The 19068-nt window shown below is 39.2% G+C and overlaps 1 protein-coding gene across 2 annotated transcripts in view; it reads right to left on the minus strand.

The window, feature by feature from the left end:
* Window positions 1-19068, minus strand: part of UIMC1 (ubiquitin interaction motif containing 1) — a 120490-nt gene continuing 101422 nt past the window's right edge. For both annotated transcript variants that reach the window (XM_041747700.1, XM_041747701.1), the window contains 5 exons: window positions 5708-5786; window positions 3437-3608; window positions 2041-2104; window positions 946-985; window positions 1-448 (listed from right to left, as the gene is read on the minus strand). In XM_041747700.1, coding sequence (XP_041603634.1) covers window positions 238-448; window positions 946-985; window positions 2041-2104; window positions 3437-3608; window positions 5708-5786 — 566 coding nt within the window. In that variant the 3' untranslated portion in view covers window positions 1-237. The remainder of the gene's footprint in view (window positions 449-945; window positions 986-2040; window positions 2105-3436; window positions 3609-5707; window positions 5787-19068) is intronic.

Here is a 19068-nt window from a genome sequence, read left to right on the forward strand (position 1 = left end):
TATATTTAAATTTTCTTTTAACTATAAGTGAATCCAGACTGTTATAAAACAGAATACTATACACAATTGTCTGTATAGCTTATAGAAAACATCAAAACAAGAATGCTGAGTTGGTGCTGGTGGTGAAAACTGCAGGGCCAAAAAACTTGTTCAACAATGAAACAGAAGCCACTAAGACTTAATGACACGGCCCACCCCTATTGCTAATGGTTTTGTCGGTGTCTGGACCCTAGAAATTCAGGGTTTTCTCCTTCTTCCTCTGCCTGCTTTGGTCCGTGTCCGACTACCTTGCCGAACATTAAGTTGCTTTTTAAAGTCCACTAAGCAATCTGTGGCTTCTGAAATGGAAACAAAAGACTTGATGGGAGACTCATTTAAGTCGAGATGTGCAAGGGAACTCTGCATCTCTTTGCTGCAGCCTGCCTCTTCCATCCCTGGTGAGGGCATCCTAGAGAGAAGGGGGAAAAATCCAGAATTCAGTATACACCTACTAAAAAGCACTAAGTTTTGTGTCATGCATTGTACAAGGGCTTTTACACATCATTATTTTATATAATCTTTGTAATAATCCAACCAGATGAGCACTATCATTCCCCTTTCAAAGATAAGGACATTGGGTAAATCATATACCCAAAGCCACACAGATAGGGAGAGAATGAGAATTCATACCCAAATTCCCAAACATCTTGAAATCTAGGTCGGAAAACCAGGGTTAGGAGGCAAGAATAAGTCACAACTCTGATTCTGCCTGTTTTAACACCATGAAACTGAACTAGCCATCCAATTCTTAGCCCAGATATATTGGGGAGTGGGGTATCGTAAGAGAAGTCACACAGTTCCGTGGTGATTTCTAGCTTGAATATCCACTATACACAGAACCCAGGACCTGGTCTGTACTTTTCTAGAACTGCTGACAGCCATACTTCAACGTATGCCCTAATTCACCTGAAGCCTGTTTCTGAAGACTTGGTCTTTATTTCTGCATCTGTGAGAGAAAAAAAAAAAAATGTTGTTAACAGTGTTGTAATCATACCACTTCTCACTGCTCATATGCTTCCTGTGTTCTGGGCACTGTTTTTTCATCAGTCTTATACAGGTAGCTCAGATCCCCATCCCCATAAAATGTGAGCATTAGCATCTAACAGGCTCATTTGTGTCAAAAGTATAAGGTGAACACTTCTGAATGAACAACCTCTGAATAATCTACTTCAAATCTGGACTTGAGGAACAAGGAGCTGCCAAGGGAAATCTGCCACCTGCAGAGATTTGCAACCTGCTGATCTAGAGGCAGCAGGGAGAGGCTGCCTTTTTATAGTCATCAGAAGGCAAAACAGATTTGCTTAGTGGCAATGAACTATCAGAACTGGAAGGTAAGCAAATCTCACCAGGCGTAAGTAAAAGCTCCTCTTCCATCTGTATCTAGTGAATTTTAACAACAGCAACTAATAACAACAGTAATAATAGCACCTAACATTTATCAAGAGCCTATTTATGCCAGGGAATATGTTTGGAACTTTACTATATATAATTCTTAAAATCTATGAAGTCAGTATTATTTTAACTTTATGCAATGCTGCTAACCAATCCACTCTACTGCTTCCTAAATACTAGGCACAGAGAAACAGAGTTACTTTCTACAACCCCCCAGGAGTGTAGGTTGGGACACTAAACTAAAAGTAACCAATGATGCACAAAGCATTAGGAGGAGGAAGAAATGTCTGCATGTCTGGTTTTTAAGCCTGTTCCCTTGTAAGATACTCAGGGTTTATGTCATTCCCCTGTGATTTGGAAAAAAAATTCCCCCTTTACAGGAAGTTCTGAAAGTTCAGGCTCTATAAAGCCTGAAATGAAACACATGATGAGTAAGACAGGGTATGTCCTCATCATCTTTAGGGAGATATAACCTAGACTGAGTCTCAAAGTCTGGCCAATGGGTCAAATGTACAACCACATAACTCCAACAAACAGTGAGTTGGCAGTCATTATTTTCATTAGAAGGCCTTCGACATAAGCTCACGAAACTGGTCCTGGGGTCTTCACCTGCAGTCTTGTGCTCAGACTGCTCCAAGAGACTGAGGAGTCGGCCTTCACTGTGGTTTTTTTCCTATGACAGAGAAAAACAGATGAAAGGATTATCTCACGACAGAGAATCTAAAATATAACTTCCTTAGCCCAGATCACATCTGTCTCCAGGAGAGAAGAAATGTAGGACATAGATCTGGGAAAGTCTTATGCTTTCTAATAAATGAGGGTATACATATAAAAACACAAACTGTGATGATGAACAGAACTTATCTTCATACCAAGAATATTATCCAAGAATGGGTAACCAGAGTCAAGGCAAATTATCCCACTAAGATAATATTAAAGAACAGTAGCTTTTGACTTATGATGGATTTGGAGAGATTTAAAATAGAAAATAACAATTTCAAGGTAGCTTCTAGAGGTAGTGATGCCAGAAGAATAAACTGGCTCTATGATACAGGCACTTATCTATAAGCCCCAACTCCAAATCACTACCTCAAAATCACCCCATTCGTACAGGGGTCCCTTTCTTCTGTCATGACAGATAATGGCTTTTCTACCTTCGTGTGCAGCAGTGATTGCTGTCAGTAAGCAATATGGAGCTGCTGCTTTATTTTTGATCTCTAAACCAACACTTGCTCTTTCTGATCTCTAATTGCAAAGCCCAGGACGCACATTCATCTTCCCAGTGCCCAGGGGCCAAATCTCACAGCTTCCTAAGACCAAACACACAAGGTACTAAACAGAGTTGATCTCAAATATGTTCCTGGCAGTGAGGGTATGATTGGATATCCTTTCTAGAAAGGAATTTGGTGGTATGTTTCAACAGATTTCAAAATGTTTATATGTATTCCCCTATGAGTTGCACTTCAGGAAATCTATTCTAAGAAATAGTGGTACACAGATTAATGTTCAAATAGAATCTTATAATGAAGAGAACTGGAAAGAATGTGAATGTCCAATAATATAAGAATGGTTTAGTGACTTCTGTGCAATACAAACATTAAGAGTAAGTTTTAAAAATAGTTTGAAAATAAACCTAGTAATGTGTTTATGCTACAATGTTAAGTTTACACACACACACACACACACACACACACACACACACACACACACACATTCTCAACTACATTAAAAATGCATAGGAAAAAAAAGAAAATAGGCCAAAATACTAAAAGTTGTTATCTCTGAGTAGCTGAATTATGGGTGATAACTTCCCAATTCTTTATACTTTTTTTATACTTTTTTTTAACTTCTATGTTTCCTACAGTGAGCATTTATTTTCTTTTAATTAAAAGAAAATATAATTTTAAAATGAAATCTTATTTCTAGATAGGCAAAAAAGGAAGGAGGAAGAAAAAAAAGCATATAGAAGAACTTTGGAGAATTTCCTAAGACATTCCATACATACCTTTGGGTTCCTCAGCTGATGCTGTTGCTTTTCCTCTATAGCTGAGCATAACTTCCCACTCTCTTCAGGTCCAGCTCCTTGGTCACCCCTTGCAAGCTGGAGACAGGACTCTACATGACTCTGGTACTCTCTGAATGGGACCAGGGATTTACAGAGATAACACTTCTCATTCCTAGCCAATCAAAAGAAAAAAGAACAGTTTTAAGATTTGCTTTTGCCTGGGCTCCTGTATATGTCTCAAATTGTGTTTTTATGTTATCCTGTCAACTGTGTTTCTACGTTATTCTGTGGAAAAGACATGTCAACCAATGCAGATTCACTCAGCAGGATCACCAATAAAACTAACCCGATGCTAATCAAAAGGACTGAGTGATTAGCGGTTTTCCCTGACTGTTTCTCTGTACCCTGCTGTTGCAGCAGTGAGATGGTAATGAATTCAGCTCTTCTAACTATCTCAAACAATGGTGATTGCTCTTCAGACATAAAATATTCTGTCAAACTCTTTTGAAATTAAGTGTAATAGTTTTTTCAAAGGGAAGTTAAAATTTAGACAGAAAAAGGAACACCAAGAGCATTAAATCAAGATGACATTTTTACCAGGGTGGATGAACTTGTCTGATTAGTAAATCAAGTCTGTATGCTGACTTCCTTAATTCTACAACCTGCAACATCAACTAGGAAGTTACCAAAACCATGTGGTTTTGCCAGAGACTTGCATAACTTCATATACATAGTTATTTTTATCTTTTTTATAACAGCAGAATCTGTATAAAGAGAGGAAACTGTGTCCTTGAAGTAAGGTTTATTGAGCATCAGTGAAAATGGAAACACTGGGGACAAAGGAAGAAAATGAACATTCATTAAGTATTTTCTCTGTAAAAAGAACTGGTACAAGAAGAAAAAAAAAGAACTGGTACAAAGCCCTTTTAAACACATTTTCTCAATTAATGGCCCTATTGAGAAGGTACTATTCTCCTAAGGTCCTATAGCTAATAATTATCAGAAGTCAGATCTGCTTGACTCTTAAGATCATCTTAGTTTTAAGAAGCTAAAGACAACTTTCCAAAGTTTGCTACTTTAGACTTCTCTTTCTGGCCATAACTATTCAGTTACTACACAGCAAGAGAGAACTGAATTAGCTCTAAGGAAAACTTTCTCTGGGGGTCTTTAAAAACAGAACAAAACTGCCTAATGAGAAAAGCTAAACAAGTGTACTTTTCAAAATTTATGAATTAAAAAAAAATAAAAAACAAGATTTATGAATACAAAAACCATATATTAATCCCCTCCTACATGAGAGACAGCAGCACTATGGAAGGAGCCTAGGTTTTTGAGTCAGGTAGTCTTTGCCAATTCTGGCCACGATCTTAAAGAATTTGAAGGGAAATTATAAATAACTGGTTATCTATTTTAAAAAAAGAAAGAGTATCTTATCAGCTATTGTGAGAGTTACTAAGTAAATCAAACACTTAGCACAGTAGCTGGCACATAACATTAGGTGTTCGACAAACAGCTATTACTGTTACTGCTGTCTCAAACGCATTTTATTAGATGCTGAGGATATAAACATGAATGAAGGCAAATATCTGCCTTCAAATAATTCACGGCCTACCCAGCGAGACAGAAATATCAAAAAGGAAAAAAAATTACTGCAATATGGTGGGATGAATACAATCCTAGAGGAATGTCGACATGACAAGAATCCAAAGGGAACAAATGATCAGCTCTGCTCAACTGGATTAGGGAAAGCAGACTTGCAATTTCAGGTCTAAAATCTGTATTTCAAAGATAAACATTTCTGCCTAATGACTAACTGCTTTAATGTATTGCTGGTAATGTCTTTACTTTCAGGAGGTATCACTTATACTGAACTACTCCTTAGAATGTACTTTCTTAGTCAAGCTGCAACTCACAACCCAAGGAAGTCACTATACTGTCGAACCTTTTGCAACTAAACTTCTGTACCATTACATTGCAAAATAGCTCACCGCTTCCCAAAAGTACCAAAACATAAATACACAAATTCAAAGAAAACAGAAAGCTAAGAGCAAATGGAATTAGTGGCAAGACTTTTTTAGGGTAATTAAAAAAAATACAGAGGCTACCTGCACTGACATAAACTGGGAATAAGAAAAATAACTTCAGACACCAAAGTAATGAGGTGATTGGAAGGCGAAAGAAACCCAGGGTATAAGAGAGGAATAGATCTCTTTATTTAGTCCAAACAATACTATGTTAAAAGTGCTCTGAGAACACAGCATACTTACTTACTTGTCAATGTCTAGGGAAGTCTGGGCAGCTGTCCCACTGTCACTCTTGCTCTTGGCCTCTTTTTGTCTCCGAGTCAACACTTTCAACAAAAGAAGGAGGAGGGAAAGAAAGGGAAGGTGAGGGGGAAGAGAGAGAGAGAGAGAGAGAGAGCCAGGAAGAAAAGGAAGAAAGGAAGGAAGGGAGGGAGGGAGAGAGGGAGGATGGGGGGGAAGACAAAGGGAAGGAGGGAGAGAGGAAAGAAGGGAGGGAGGGAGGGAGGGGGAGGAAGGAAGAGAGAGGGGGGTAAGGGAGGGAGGAAGGAATTAAAGAAGAGAAAGAAAGAAAACTATTAGTTGGTAGTAGACTCTGAATATAAAAGACAAAATGTATGGGAAGAAGCAAAGTTTAAAATCCTATTCCACTGGAAGAAGTGGAGTGTGTGGGAAACCTCTGCCTTTCTAGCAAAGAGAATAACACCTGTAATGTATGCACTAAAACTGCCAGCCACAAGATGGGCTGTGGGATCTTTTTATCCCCTAATGAGATCTTTTTATCTCCTATTTGCCAAGAGATTTAAAGATCTAGTCTAGGGGCGCCTGGGTGGCCCAGTTAAGTGTCTGACTCTTGGTTTCAGCTCAGGTCATGATCTCAGGGTTGTGACACGGAGCCAAAAGGGCTCTGTGCTCAGCGCAGTCTGCTTGTCCCTCCCTCTTTGCTCCGCCCACTCCTCTGCTCATGCTTACGCGCTCTCTCTCTAAAATAAATAGAATCTTTTAAAAATATTTTTTAATAAAAAAAATTCTAGTCCATATAAGGTTTTGCATAGCACCCCAACTAGCAGCACTCAATCCCTTTACACTTTTCCAATCAAAATTCTGTCTGGCGTGACACATTCCAATGAGGTGTCCTATGATATACAGTAACGATAGCTACATCTATCTGAGTACCCATATTAGCTCCAATCTTTACTCTAGAAAGTGTTCCAATTATGAGAGGAAACGAGTACACAGTGGTTAACACAAGCAGTTTTTCACACTACGCTAGGACCACCTCCCAGTTCTAGTGGCATAGACAACTTTAGCCCAGGTGGCATACCAATACTTTGTCTCACATCAAAAGGCATCTGTTTATAAAGTCATCGTTTCTTAAGAGATCATGGAGGTTAATCAACTGTTCTCTATTCTTCATTCCTTGCAGTAACAAGAAAAACTGTAACCATCTCACTTCAAATCTTGCCTTCTTCCCTCTCCACTTGAAATCCCCATGCCAGAGAATTTAGGAAGGTTATCAGTTCACAAAATAATTTGGGTTGTGAAGCATTGATCTAGTCCAGGAGTCAACCTTTTCTGTAAAGGGCCAAACAGTAAATACTTTAGACTTGGCAGGCCATATGATCTGTCACACTACTTAACTCTACACTGTAGTAGGAAGGCAGCCACAGACAACACACAAATAACTGGGTGTGGTATGTTCCAATAAACTTGACAAAAACAGATATCTGGCTAGATTTGGTCAGCTGTCCATAGTATGCCTTCCCTTCTAGTCCAACCTACTCATAAAAAAATGCCTTCTATAAGCATCCTCAGTAAGTAATCATATATCCACAACTTGATTATATCCATTCACTGAGGGGAATTCACTTTCTCCTAGGGAAAAACTCATTCTATTGCTACATAACAATCCAACTCAATCTTTATTTACTGGGAGCTATAAGAGTAAGTTTACCTGCTTTTCCATAAATCAGCTCTCTGAACGCTGAACAAGCTAGATTACAATCTTGGATTTACTTAGTTGTCTGTCCCACTGAAATGAACCTCCTTCAAAGCAGGAACTATATCTAGACATTAATCCAATCTCTAATGACTGAAGAAACTTTTTTTTTAATAATAAATTTATTTTTTATTGGTGTTCAAACTGAAGAAACTTTTGATTGCCTAGGTTAATTCTAATCCTCATAACCATCCTCAAAATTGGTATTATTATTCTACCCTACTTTAAAGTACAGAAACAAACTCAGGGAAATTGACTTTGCTAAGCTATCACAATTGGTTAAGTGCTAGAACCCAGGATAGATCAGCCTGATTTCCTATACCCAAGTTTTATATTCCTAGTTGATCTCCTTTACATACACCCCAATTTGTCAGTCTCTCTCTACATGTGTGGAACCCCAAAATGGACCACTTAACAAGCAGTCTGACCGTTAAAGAGAACACAAGAACCACAAACTAACCCCAAGACTCATATTCTAATTCAGCCAACGCTGTATTTGCTTTACTGACAATCTTAAATTAATCTTAAAGGCAGTTAAGGTCCATCCCCTAGGGATCCCTGGTGGCTCAGCGGTTTGGTACCTGCCTTTGGCCCGAGGCACGATCCTGGAGTCCCAGGATCGAATCCTGCGTCAGGCTCCTGGTGTATAGCCTGCTTCTCCCTCTGCCTGTCTCTCTCTCTGTGTGTGTGTGTGTGTGTGTGTGTGTCTATCATAAATAAATAAATAAATAAATAAATAAATAAATAAATAAGTAAATAAATAAAGTTAAAAAAAAAAAAAGATCCATCCCCTACCCTCCCAAATTATCTTCAAATAAAATATTATCAAGACAAGTCTCCTAATTCTATACTTGGGTAACTAAGTTGTTGGTTATTTTCCCCCCTTAAACTCAAGACTTTATATTTATCCCTGTTCTTTTCAGCTGAACATTCTAATTTGTTGAGATCATGTGCAGTCTTGATTCTGTCATCTGATGTTATCAGCTCTCTTTTCCAGCTTTGTGTCATCTGCATTTATGACATGCATGCTTTCTACATCTTCATCCAAGTCACTGAGGAAAATTATTATCATTATAATAAATGATAAAGCCAAGGACAGAAACCTGTGGCATTTTACTAGATAAGACCATCTTCTTCGTTGTCGTCCAAATTTCCTTTAACTACTTAATCAAGCAAATATTTATTGAGAATCTTCAATGTGCAAATGATTTGGAGGATATACAAGAAATCATGTGGTAGGGTCCTTGCTCTCAAGGAGCTTACAAGTTACTAAGGGAGAAAGTATATACACTCAAGTAACTATTAACGCAAGGTTTAAAAAGATATGCATGATAAAACAAGATCATATACACACACAACTAACTCCTCCCCCCCTTACCCCTCACAAGCAACAATATATAAATAGTGTTTGTCTCTGGGGAAGATGACAGGGACTCTTGGGGAATCCAACAGGACGGAGGCATACTTTTTGCACTATATACTTTTCTACACTGTCAAATTAAAAATTAAAAAAGAAGAAAAAAAGAGACCAGATTATAGAGCGGTCTTAGGTACAAATTAAAGTACATTATCTATTTCCAAGGTTCCTTCCAACCCAGAGATTTATAAATAAAAAGAAAGTATTGTAGGAGAAAAACATCCCAGACATAGTTGTATAACCACCTTCAAATCCACCTCCTATTCTAACAGCCAGTCCACATTTCTCCATCTTATGTAGAAGGACTTTATGAGAGATCTTATCAAGTGTCTCACTAAAATCAATTCTCAAAAGGATAGCACCTCACAGATTACAGAAACCTTTAAGGGTTGTTTTTCTTCCTCTCTCTTTCCATTTGTCCATCTTGACTACCAAGTATTTTTCCAAAAAGAAATACTTGGAAAGCACTCCACAAGCAAGGCTGGAAAAAGAATTAATTGCTTCTAGCACTTATATATATATGCCTCTATTGCACATAGCAGATTTCTGTTGTTACTTATTTATATGTCAGTCTCCCTTCTACACCATGTAACTTTCTGAATTCAGAGATCCTGGGGTTTGTTTCTTTAGCATCCTCAGCAGAGTACAGAATTGATAAGATGCTAATAAATATTTGCCAAATTAAATCACAGCAATGGATTCAAAAAAGCTCGTTTTATGAGGGCATTTTCTGTGCCAGTGACTTTATAAACATAATTTCTAATCTTTTACCACAAGGCATATGATTATCTGTATTTTATAGATGATGAAATAATAAATAACCTGATTAAGATCAGAAAGCTAAAACAACAGCAACAACAAAGAAACATGGCACCAGGAACACAACACAAATCTAATTTTACAAAAGCATATGTTGAGAAACCTGGCTACCTTAGTCGATAGAGCATGCAACTCTTAATCTCAGGGTTGTATACAGAGATTACTTAAAAATAAAATCATAAAAAATAAAATAAAGCAGCGTATGTTGTTTTACAAGAGCAGGCTGCCTTTCCTGGAAAATAAGAGGATAAAGAATGAGAAAAGAAAATGGTAAATGAGTGGGCAAGTGGAAAAGAATTTGAGGGGAAAGATTTGGCAGATGGCTAAAAACTATATGCTAATTCTTTTATTAAGTGTTATGATAAAAAAAAAGTGTTATGATCAGAGAGTGAACTGGACTGGACCCTACAGCTACATTTTCCCTTTGAAACCTATTGCCCCTACCAAGGAGCATGAAGGTATATGTTGCTTTAAAGGAGCCTGCTACACACTAGAGTTTTTGAGGGCTGAAAACAGCTGTTTCAAATAGCTGCAGAAAAAATTTCAATATGAAACTTAAGTCCAAAAACCTAACTACTGGTAACAACTGCCAAAGATTTCAAAAGGAACAAGGGAGTCTGAGGACAACTACCAGGTAGGAGGGATAGAATAGAAAGGAGAGATATCACTGAAAGCTGAGAGGGCCACATATAAACCTAAAACCATTAACTCAGGCCTTTATGTAACACTGGATGGAAAACATCCTAAGGAGCTGTGCTTGTGACTGGGCTTAGCACTATTAATATAAAAAAGCAGCAGCAACACCTAGCAGAATAAAGTGCACTGACTTTAGAGTTGTCCAAGTTGGGATTCTACTAGTTGGGGTTCTACTAGCAAACACTAGCTGTGTTTGCCCTGGGCAAGTTACTTAACCTGAGTATCAGCTGACTTACCTACAAAATGAGAGAAGAGCATCTACCCTCATTGGTTTTTGTAAAGAACAGATAACCCAAATAAATTGTAATAGTCGCTAGCCCACAAAAAGCCCTCAGCAAACATCTGTTGTTATTATAATATTCCCATTTTATTCCAGATTTCTTAGTTTTATCCAAAGCTTTAGGAATACTCTTAGAACCAGTGCCTACCACCTTATCTATAATTTATGTTAGGTCTTAATCTTTAGTTCTCATACTAATTTGTACAAACAGAATGGTCAAGTAAACAAACAAAGCCTTACAGAACAATTACCAATACTGAGTAAACTTTTGTTCCTATACTGTTTCCAAAATTCAAAGAAGATAAGCAATCAAAACTAAAGATATGTGGGGTGTCTGGGTGGCTCAGTCCTTTAAGAATCTGCCTTGGGCTCATGTCATAATCTCAGAGGCCTGATGAGATCGAGCCCCAAGTCTGGCTCCCTACTCAGCAGGAACTCTGCCTGTCCTGTCCCTCTCCTTCTGTCCTTCCCAGGTCCCCATGTGCATGCCCACTCTCTCTCCCCCCCAAATAAACAAACTCTTTAAAAATAAAAACATGCAGCCTAGAATTGTAAACATTAAAGATGATGGCTCCTTGAGGAGAGTAGAAATTATACACACAAAGAAGAGATTTGATAGAATGACAGTCAACTCGGTCACCCACAAACTCAAAACCACCTCAGTAGAAAAATTAGGAAGCCACAGAATTGCGTATGGTCCTGCTAAGACCAACCATCCTCCAGGCTACCATTTCCTAAGTGGGAAGTTAGAGGTAGAACCGAAGGCTTGTTCCACCTGCATGGTGCCTGTCTCATTTGTTATCAGCCTCCCCTAAAACACTAGTCCCAACATAAAGGCCATCATTAGAATTATCTACCATTTCCTTTTTCTTTTTAAAAGATTTGATTTATTTATTCATGAGACACAGAGAGAGAAAGAGAGACACAGGAAGAGGGAGAAGCAGGCTCCATGCAGGGAGCCCGATGTGGGACTCAATTCTGGGTCTCTGGGATCACCTCCTGAGCTAAAGGCAGGCACCCAAACACTGAGCCACTCAGGTGTCCCTATCAACCATTTTTTGAGACATGTAGTTATTTAAATTCGAATCCTAATCAGAATTAAATGTAAAATTTAGTTACTCAGTCCCATGAGGCATGATGACACAATCCAGCCCACTGCAGTGTTCCTTGTTGCCTCAAGGACTTTCAACATTTCTTGTGAGTAGGTCTCTGGTGATGAATTCTTTCAGTGTTAGTATATCTGAAAAGTCTGTTTCATCTTTTAAATTTTTAATAACAGGGGGATCCCTGGGTGGCGCAGCGGTTTGGCGCCTGCCTTTGGCCCAGGGCGCGATCCTGGAGACCTGGGATCGAATCCCACATCAGGCTCCCGGTGCATGGAGCCTGCTTCTCCCTCTGCCTGTGTCTCTGCCTCTCTCTCTCTCTCTGTGTGTGTGACTATCATAAATTTAAAAAAAAAAAAAAATCTTGGTCTCTTCCATTTAAAAAATAAATAAATAAATAAATAAAAAATAAATTTTTAATAACAGGGATCCCTGAGTGGCTCAGCAGTTTAGCGCCTGCCTTCAGTCCAGGGCGTGGTCCTGGAGTCCCGGGATCGAGTCCCGCATGGGGCTCCATGCATGGAGTCGGCTTCTCCCTCTGCCTGTGTCTCTACCTCTCTCTCTGTGTGTCTCTCTCATGAAAATAAAATTTTTTTAAAGATTTAATTAATTTTTTTTTAAGATTTAATTTATTTATTCATGAGAGACAAACACACACACAGAGGCAGAGAGAGAAGCAGGCTTCATGCAAGGAGCCCGATGAGGGACTTGATCCCTGGACTCCAGGATCACGCCCTGGGCCGAAGGCAGGCACTAAACCACTGAGCCACCCAGGGATGTCCCGAAAAAAATAAATTTTTAATAACATTTTTAGTTTGGAATAATTTAGATTTGTAAAGGTGTCAGAAAAGTAGTATAGAGATTTCTTTGTAACGTTCACTCCCTTTCTCCTAATGTTAACATCTCATGTAACCATGGTATGTTTGTTGGAACTGAAACATTAGCATTGCCACATAAATATATATATATTATATATATATATATATATATATATATATATATATTTTTTTTTTTTTTTATGATAGTCACAGAGAGAGAGAGGCAGAGACACAGGCGGAGGGAGAAGCAGGCTCCAGGCACCGGGAGCCTGATGTGGGATTCGATCCCGGGTCTCCAGGATCGCGCCCTGGGCCAAAGGCAGGCGCCAAACCGCTGCGCCACCCAGGGATCCCTTTTTTTTTTTTTTAATATATTTTTTTAAAGTAGGCTCCATGCCCAGCACAGAGTCCAGTGTGGGCTTGAACCTATGACCTTGAGATCAAGACCTGAACTGAGACCAAGAGTCAGTCACCCAACCGTGAGCCAACCAGGCACCCCTTTGGTACAACTAGTAACTAAGCTCCGTTCTTCATTCAGATTTCACCAGTTTTTCCACTACTACCCTCTTTAATTTTTATATTCTTGGATCTAATCCGAGATACTTTATTATATTTAGTAGCCCTCATTTTTGAAAGATCTCCCTGGGTACAGAAATTTAGGTTGATAACCATGTTCTTTCTTTCTTTCTTTTTTTTTTTTAAGATTTTATTAACTTCTTCATGAGAGACACAGAGAGAGAGAGACAGAGACACGGGCAGAGACAGAAGCAGGCTCCTCGCAGGGAGTCTGATGTGGGACTCGGTCCTGGGACCCCAGGATCACGCTCTGAGCCACAGGCAGACACGCCCAACCACTGAGCCACCCAGGCATCCTGGTTGATAACCATTTTCTTTCAGAATTTAAGAAAATTCTGCCTGACGGTCTTCTTGCGTGTATTGCCGCTAACAAGAAATCTGATTAATTCCTGTTTTTCCCATCTGCACGTAACATGCCTTTTTTCCTCTGGATGGTTTTAAGGTTTTCTTCTCTATCTCTGGTTTTAAGCAATTTGGGTATGATGCGCTTTTTAAAGTTTATGATGATGTTTCTTGTGCCTGCGCTTCCTAGAACTTCTTGGATCTACAGGTTTATAGGCTTTGTCAAGTTTGGAATTTTTTCAGTCATTAATTCCTCAAAAATTTTTTGTCCCTTGCCCTCTACAGGGACTGTAGCTGCCTGTGTATTAGGCCACTTAAAATAGTCCCATAGTTCACTGATATTTTTTTTTTCATTTTTTTGTGTGTCACATTTCAAGTACTCAGTAGCCACTGGCTACCATATCTGACCCCACAGATAAAGAACATTTGTGTCATGTGGACACCTCCTTTGGCTAGCACTGCTCCTTTAAGAGATAACCAGGGACTAATCCTATCATGCCTTAGGTCTGTTTACTTTGGACACCATGAGAATCCCAAGCCTCCCATGACATCTCTCATCACCTAGGTTCTCATCCCCACATGACTGTCATATGGGGGGACTTCTGTAAGCTGACTTGATCTTCCACTCCTACTCTCAAAATGACTTTTCCCCTTGGAACTCGTATCAGTGATCAATAAAACCCCTATGTTTTCAGCCTCCTATGTGAAAGCTTCCATCATCCTCTTACTCCCGTTGAAAGATGGTTGTCCTCGGAAGATACTGTTCTCTTTGTAGCTCGCTCCTTCCTTCCTTCCTTCCTTCCTTCCTTCCTTCCTCCCTCCCTCCCTCCCTCCCTCCCTCCCTCCCTTCCTTTCTTTTTAAAAGAATTATTTATTTATTATTTATGAGAGAGAGAGAGAGAGAGAGAGAGAGAGAGAGGCAGAGATGCAGGAGGAGGGAGAAGCAGGCTCCATGTCGGGAGCCGGATGTGGGACTCGATCCCGGGACTCCAGATTCGTGCCCTGGGCCAAAGGCAGGCGCCAAACTGCTGAGCCACCCAGGGATCCCCCTCTTTGTAGCTTCTTAAGGACAGGCGGTTTCTTCTTCCTTATACCACAGTACTGCTGACCTGGAGGTGGGGTAACTAGCCTCTCATTTGTTTCCAGACTACTAGAAAAACCTAGTTTGAAACACAAACCATTGTGCTAGCCCTGCTACCCTACCCCTGAAGTAGTCATCTGCTATCCTCCTGGTCACCTGCCCCTCACCAGCCACCCCACTTCCTGGCCAATCGCTAAAAGTTTTAACATACCACTTACTGTCTTATCTCTTCACCACTCCTGCCATCCTTCTTGGTGACTTTAAATATCTACATATTAGACTGAAGCAGATGAAGCTGCAGTTTTCGTAGGTTCAACCTAGGGTGTGATCTGTCCAATACGCTGGCCTCTCAGTTCCTTGACCTTTTGGCCATCAACTCCCATGGATCGTATCATCTCAGCCTTTCTTAAGTGGGATTCTGAGAGAGTAGTAGGCCTAATGCCCAAGACAATCCTTTGTACGTAATGAATTAACCTGTCCCTTGCATCTCAAGTGGTACCAGTTACGTTCCATCCTTGGCAGAAGTAAGGAAACAGCCAATTCATTTTCCATGTTCTCTGGTTCTTCAACCCTGGTTGCGACTGTCAGTAGTAACTGTGCCGCTTCTGAGATCTCATTTTCAGATGTACCGTTCTCTGATCACCACCACCTATCTTTTCCAACTCTGTCCTCTAATGTCCTAACTCCAATAATCCTTCAGCCCCACTGGGACATCTAATTCCAGACTATCCCCTTTCCATTGTCCATTATCCTGTCATGGTCTCACTTCTTAGTGAACTTAGATTTCACGGTTATCATATAACAAGTCCCTTGAATATTTCTAAATTCTATTGTACTCCCTGGCAAAACCCAGTATTGGTTAAATTTAACCTTCTAGCTATTTATTACGGTCCTCACCTAAGCAACACAACAATGCTGACTGGGCTCACAGTATTTAAGGCTGTAGACCTCCAGTGGCCCCTCAGTACTGCCCAGCAATCATCACATGTTTCCATAGTCAGTTTATTCTTCTACTCTCCCCTCTGGGAGAGTCTATTTTATGTCTCTTCTGCTATCCTCAAACCTCCGGTATCCATCCTGACTCTGGTGTCACCATTCTTTTTTGTTTTCATACAACTTTATTGAGCTGTGATTTACATATTACGTAATTCGCTAACCTAAAGTATAATTCAGTAGTTTTTAGTATATTCATAGTTGTGCAACTATCACCACTATCAATTTTATAGTATTTTTGATAACTGAAGAAGAAACCTGTTCCCATTAGCAGTCATTCTCCATTTCTCTGCTAACCTCCAGCCCTAGGCAACCACTGATCTACTTCTGTCTCTGAGGGTTTGACCATTCTGGGCCTGTTATATAAATGGAATCATACCATGTTTGGTCTTTTGTGACTGGCTTCTTTCACTTAACATATGTCCAAGGTTCATCTATTTTGTAGCATATTATCAGTAATTCATTCCTTTTTATCCTGACAATGGGTACAACGTTTTATATTCCCACAGAAAATGTACTGGAGGGGTTTCCATTTTTCCACAGTTTTTGTTTAAGATTTTATTTGTTGGGGGACCTGGTGGCCTAGTGGTTAAGTGTCTGTCTTCTGCTCAGGGCGTGGTCCTGGAGTCCTGAGACTGAGTCCAGTATCAGGCTCCCCATGGCGGCCTGCTTCTTGGGGGAGCCCAATGTGGGACTTGATCCCAGGACTCTGGGATCACACCCTGAGACGAAGGCAGATGGCCAACCACCAAGCCACCCAGGCATCCCCATTTTTCCACATTCTTGCCAACATTTGTTATTTTTGTTTTAAATAGCCATTCTAGTGGGTGTGAAGCATTTCGTTCTTTTGACTTGGATTTCTCTAATAACTAATGATGTTGATCATTTTCTTCATGAGCTTTTGGTCATTTGTGTATCTTCTTTGGAGCAATGTCTACTCAAATCCTTTGTTTTAATTGGGTTGTCTTTTTGTTGTTGATTGCTAAGAGTTCCTTATATATTCTAGAATCCAGACCCTTAACAGATATACAATCTGCAAATATTTTCTTCCATTCTGTATATTTTAACTTTCTTGAAAGCGTTCTTTGATGCACAGCAGTTTTAAATTTTGAGAGAGTCTAATTTATCTATTTGTCTTTTTTTTTCTTTTTTTAATCTATGATAGTCACACACACAGAGAGAGAGAGAGGCCCAGGGATCCCTCTATTTGTCTTATATTGCTTATACTTTGGTGTTCATATCTACGAATCCATTGCTAAATCTAAGGTCATGAAGATTTACTCCTAAGAGTTTTAGTACTTAAATTTAGGTCTTTGATCTATTTTTTGCATATAGTGTGAAGTAGGAGTTGATTTTTTTTTTTTTTTTTTTTTTGCTTATAGACATTTAGTTCTCTTAGCATCATTTGCTGAATAGACTATTTTCCCCCTACTGAATTATCCTGATAGCCTGTCCAAACCTGGTTAGCTATAAATGTACAGTTTTAATTCTGGACTTTCAATTCTATTCCATTGATCTATATATAACTATCCTTATGCCAATGCCATACTATCTTGATTGGTAAGATATAATTAGGAAGTGTGAACCTTCAACTTTGTTCTTTTTCAGGACTATTTTGGCTATTTTCGATCCCTTGAACTTCCCAATCTCAAAAAATGGAGTCATTATTAAACCAGTTGCCTAAGGTGAAAACTATGGAATCACCTGAGTTTTCTCTTTCTGTTATACTCCAAAAAGTCCTGTAGATTCAGTCTTCAACATACGACCCAAATTTGGCAACTTCTCTACCTCACAGCTATCACTATGATCCAAGGAAACATCAGATCCTGCCTGGAATACTGCAATTGCCACCTGCTTAGTCTGTTCACTTTGACTTTTGCTCCTGGCCCTTTACAGACTATATTTCACACAGCAGCGGATTACATCATTCCCTTGCTCTCAACTGTTCTACAGCATTTCACCATATTTAGAATAAAGTGCAAAAACCCAGATGATCTTATCACTGATCTGATCTCTCTTTTCCCGTGTTACTCATGCCACTGTACTCACTGTGGCTTCCCTGCTGCTCTAAGAAACATGTCAAACACACTCTTACTTTAGGGCCTTTATAGTTATTTCCTTTACCTGGAATGACTCTATTCAAATATAACTTCAAGAAGGTCTTCTTGTTCTATTCATTTAAGAGCTCCTCCCTTCCCCTTCACTGCCTTCTCTGCCCTGGTCATTCTCTATCCTCTATTTCTTGCCTTATTTTTCCTTATGTTTTTATTTATTTGTTCTCTCCATGAGAATGTAAGCTTCATGAGAGCACACATTTCTTTTTTGTTCAGTATTGTATTCTCAGCTTGTATAAGAGTACCTGGGTTATAGCAGATGCTATATGAAATTGTTGATTGGGGTTGTCAGTAAAGGAACATAAATAATATAGTATAAATAATACAGTCATCTTCTAAATTACTCAAGGGGACTCTCTAAGTTGAGCATCCTACAGTGGACTTACCCAGAAACCTAAATCAAAGGTGCTTTCTCTCATCCTGATCCCCAGGCACAAAGTATGATTGATTCTTTAAGATTCTCAAATCTGTCCACTTCCACTGACACTCCTTTGTTATTTGTCTTCCTCTTTCTAGCCTCAATCTCTCCAATTTTCCATTCTGCTCTAATAACTCAGGTCCAGCATTACCAGTGGCAGTACCCAGGAAGCCTTCCCTGATCCAAGAAGGCCTCAATCTCTACACTTAAACAGGGCCCTATGTGCATCTATCTAACACTTCTCATACAACACTCTAAATAACTGTTTTAACTACTTATCTCCCCCATCAGACTGTCTCTTATTCACTTCCGTATTCTACATTCCTGACATAAAATTGATATTCATTATAAACATATATACAATCAATTTGGCAAAGTAGTTTCTTATTCACTAGTTTGCTGGAATGTTTCCTTTGCTTTAAGAACAATTGAATACTTTTAGATAAAATATGTCTCCTCAGCCTGATCTAAAATAACTCTTGAAACAGAAAAGCCCTATCTACCTCATTCCATTCAATAAATAAATTCTTGTTGTTCTCTCAGGTACTAGACTTGATCATCTTATTCTACTAAAGATAGTTTCTAATTCAGAAACCCTAATGATTATGTTGACACTTCCTAAGTATAAACAACTCTAAACAGGCAGGCATAACTGGGTCCAATTTATAGATGATCAAAATAAAGACTCAGAGGCTTTAATTCTGTAAATACTTGGTCCTGAATAGGTAGGTCTTGGAGTCTATTAGACTCCAAAGCCAGTACCACAATACCAATTTGTCCTTTCTTTCAGAGAAACCAGAGGCTCTTTGTCCTATTCAAGTTGTAGTAATTTCCTTTCAAGTTTAGAGATAAGCTTGCTTTCTCAAGAGGTACACTTGAATGTTGAGCTCCTGACCCTAACCTTCAGCGCTGCTACAGTTAGGCCCTGCATCTGAAGTGTCAGCATAGTTTGCTC

Source organism: Vulpes lagopus, chromosome 3 (genome assembly GCF_018345385.1).
Source record: "Vulpes lagopus strain Blue_001 chromosome 3, ASM1834538v1, whole genome shotgun sequence".
Classification (NCBI taxonomy): domain Eukaryota; kingdom Metazoa; phylum Chordata; class Mammalia; order Carnivora; family Canidae; genus Vulpes; species Vulpes lagopus.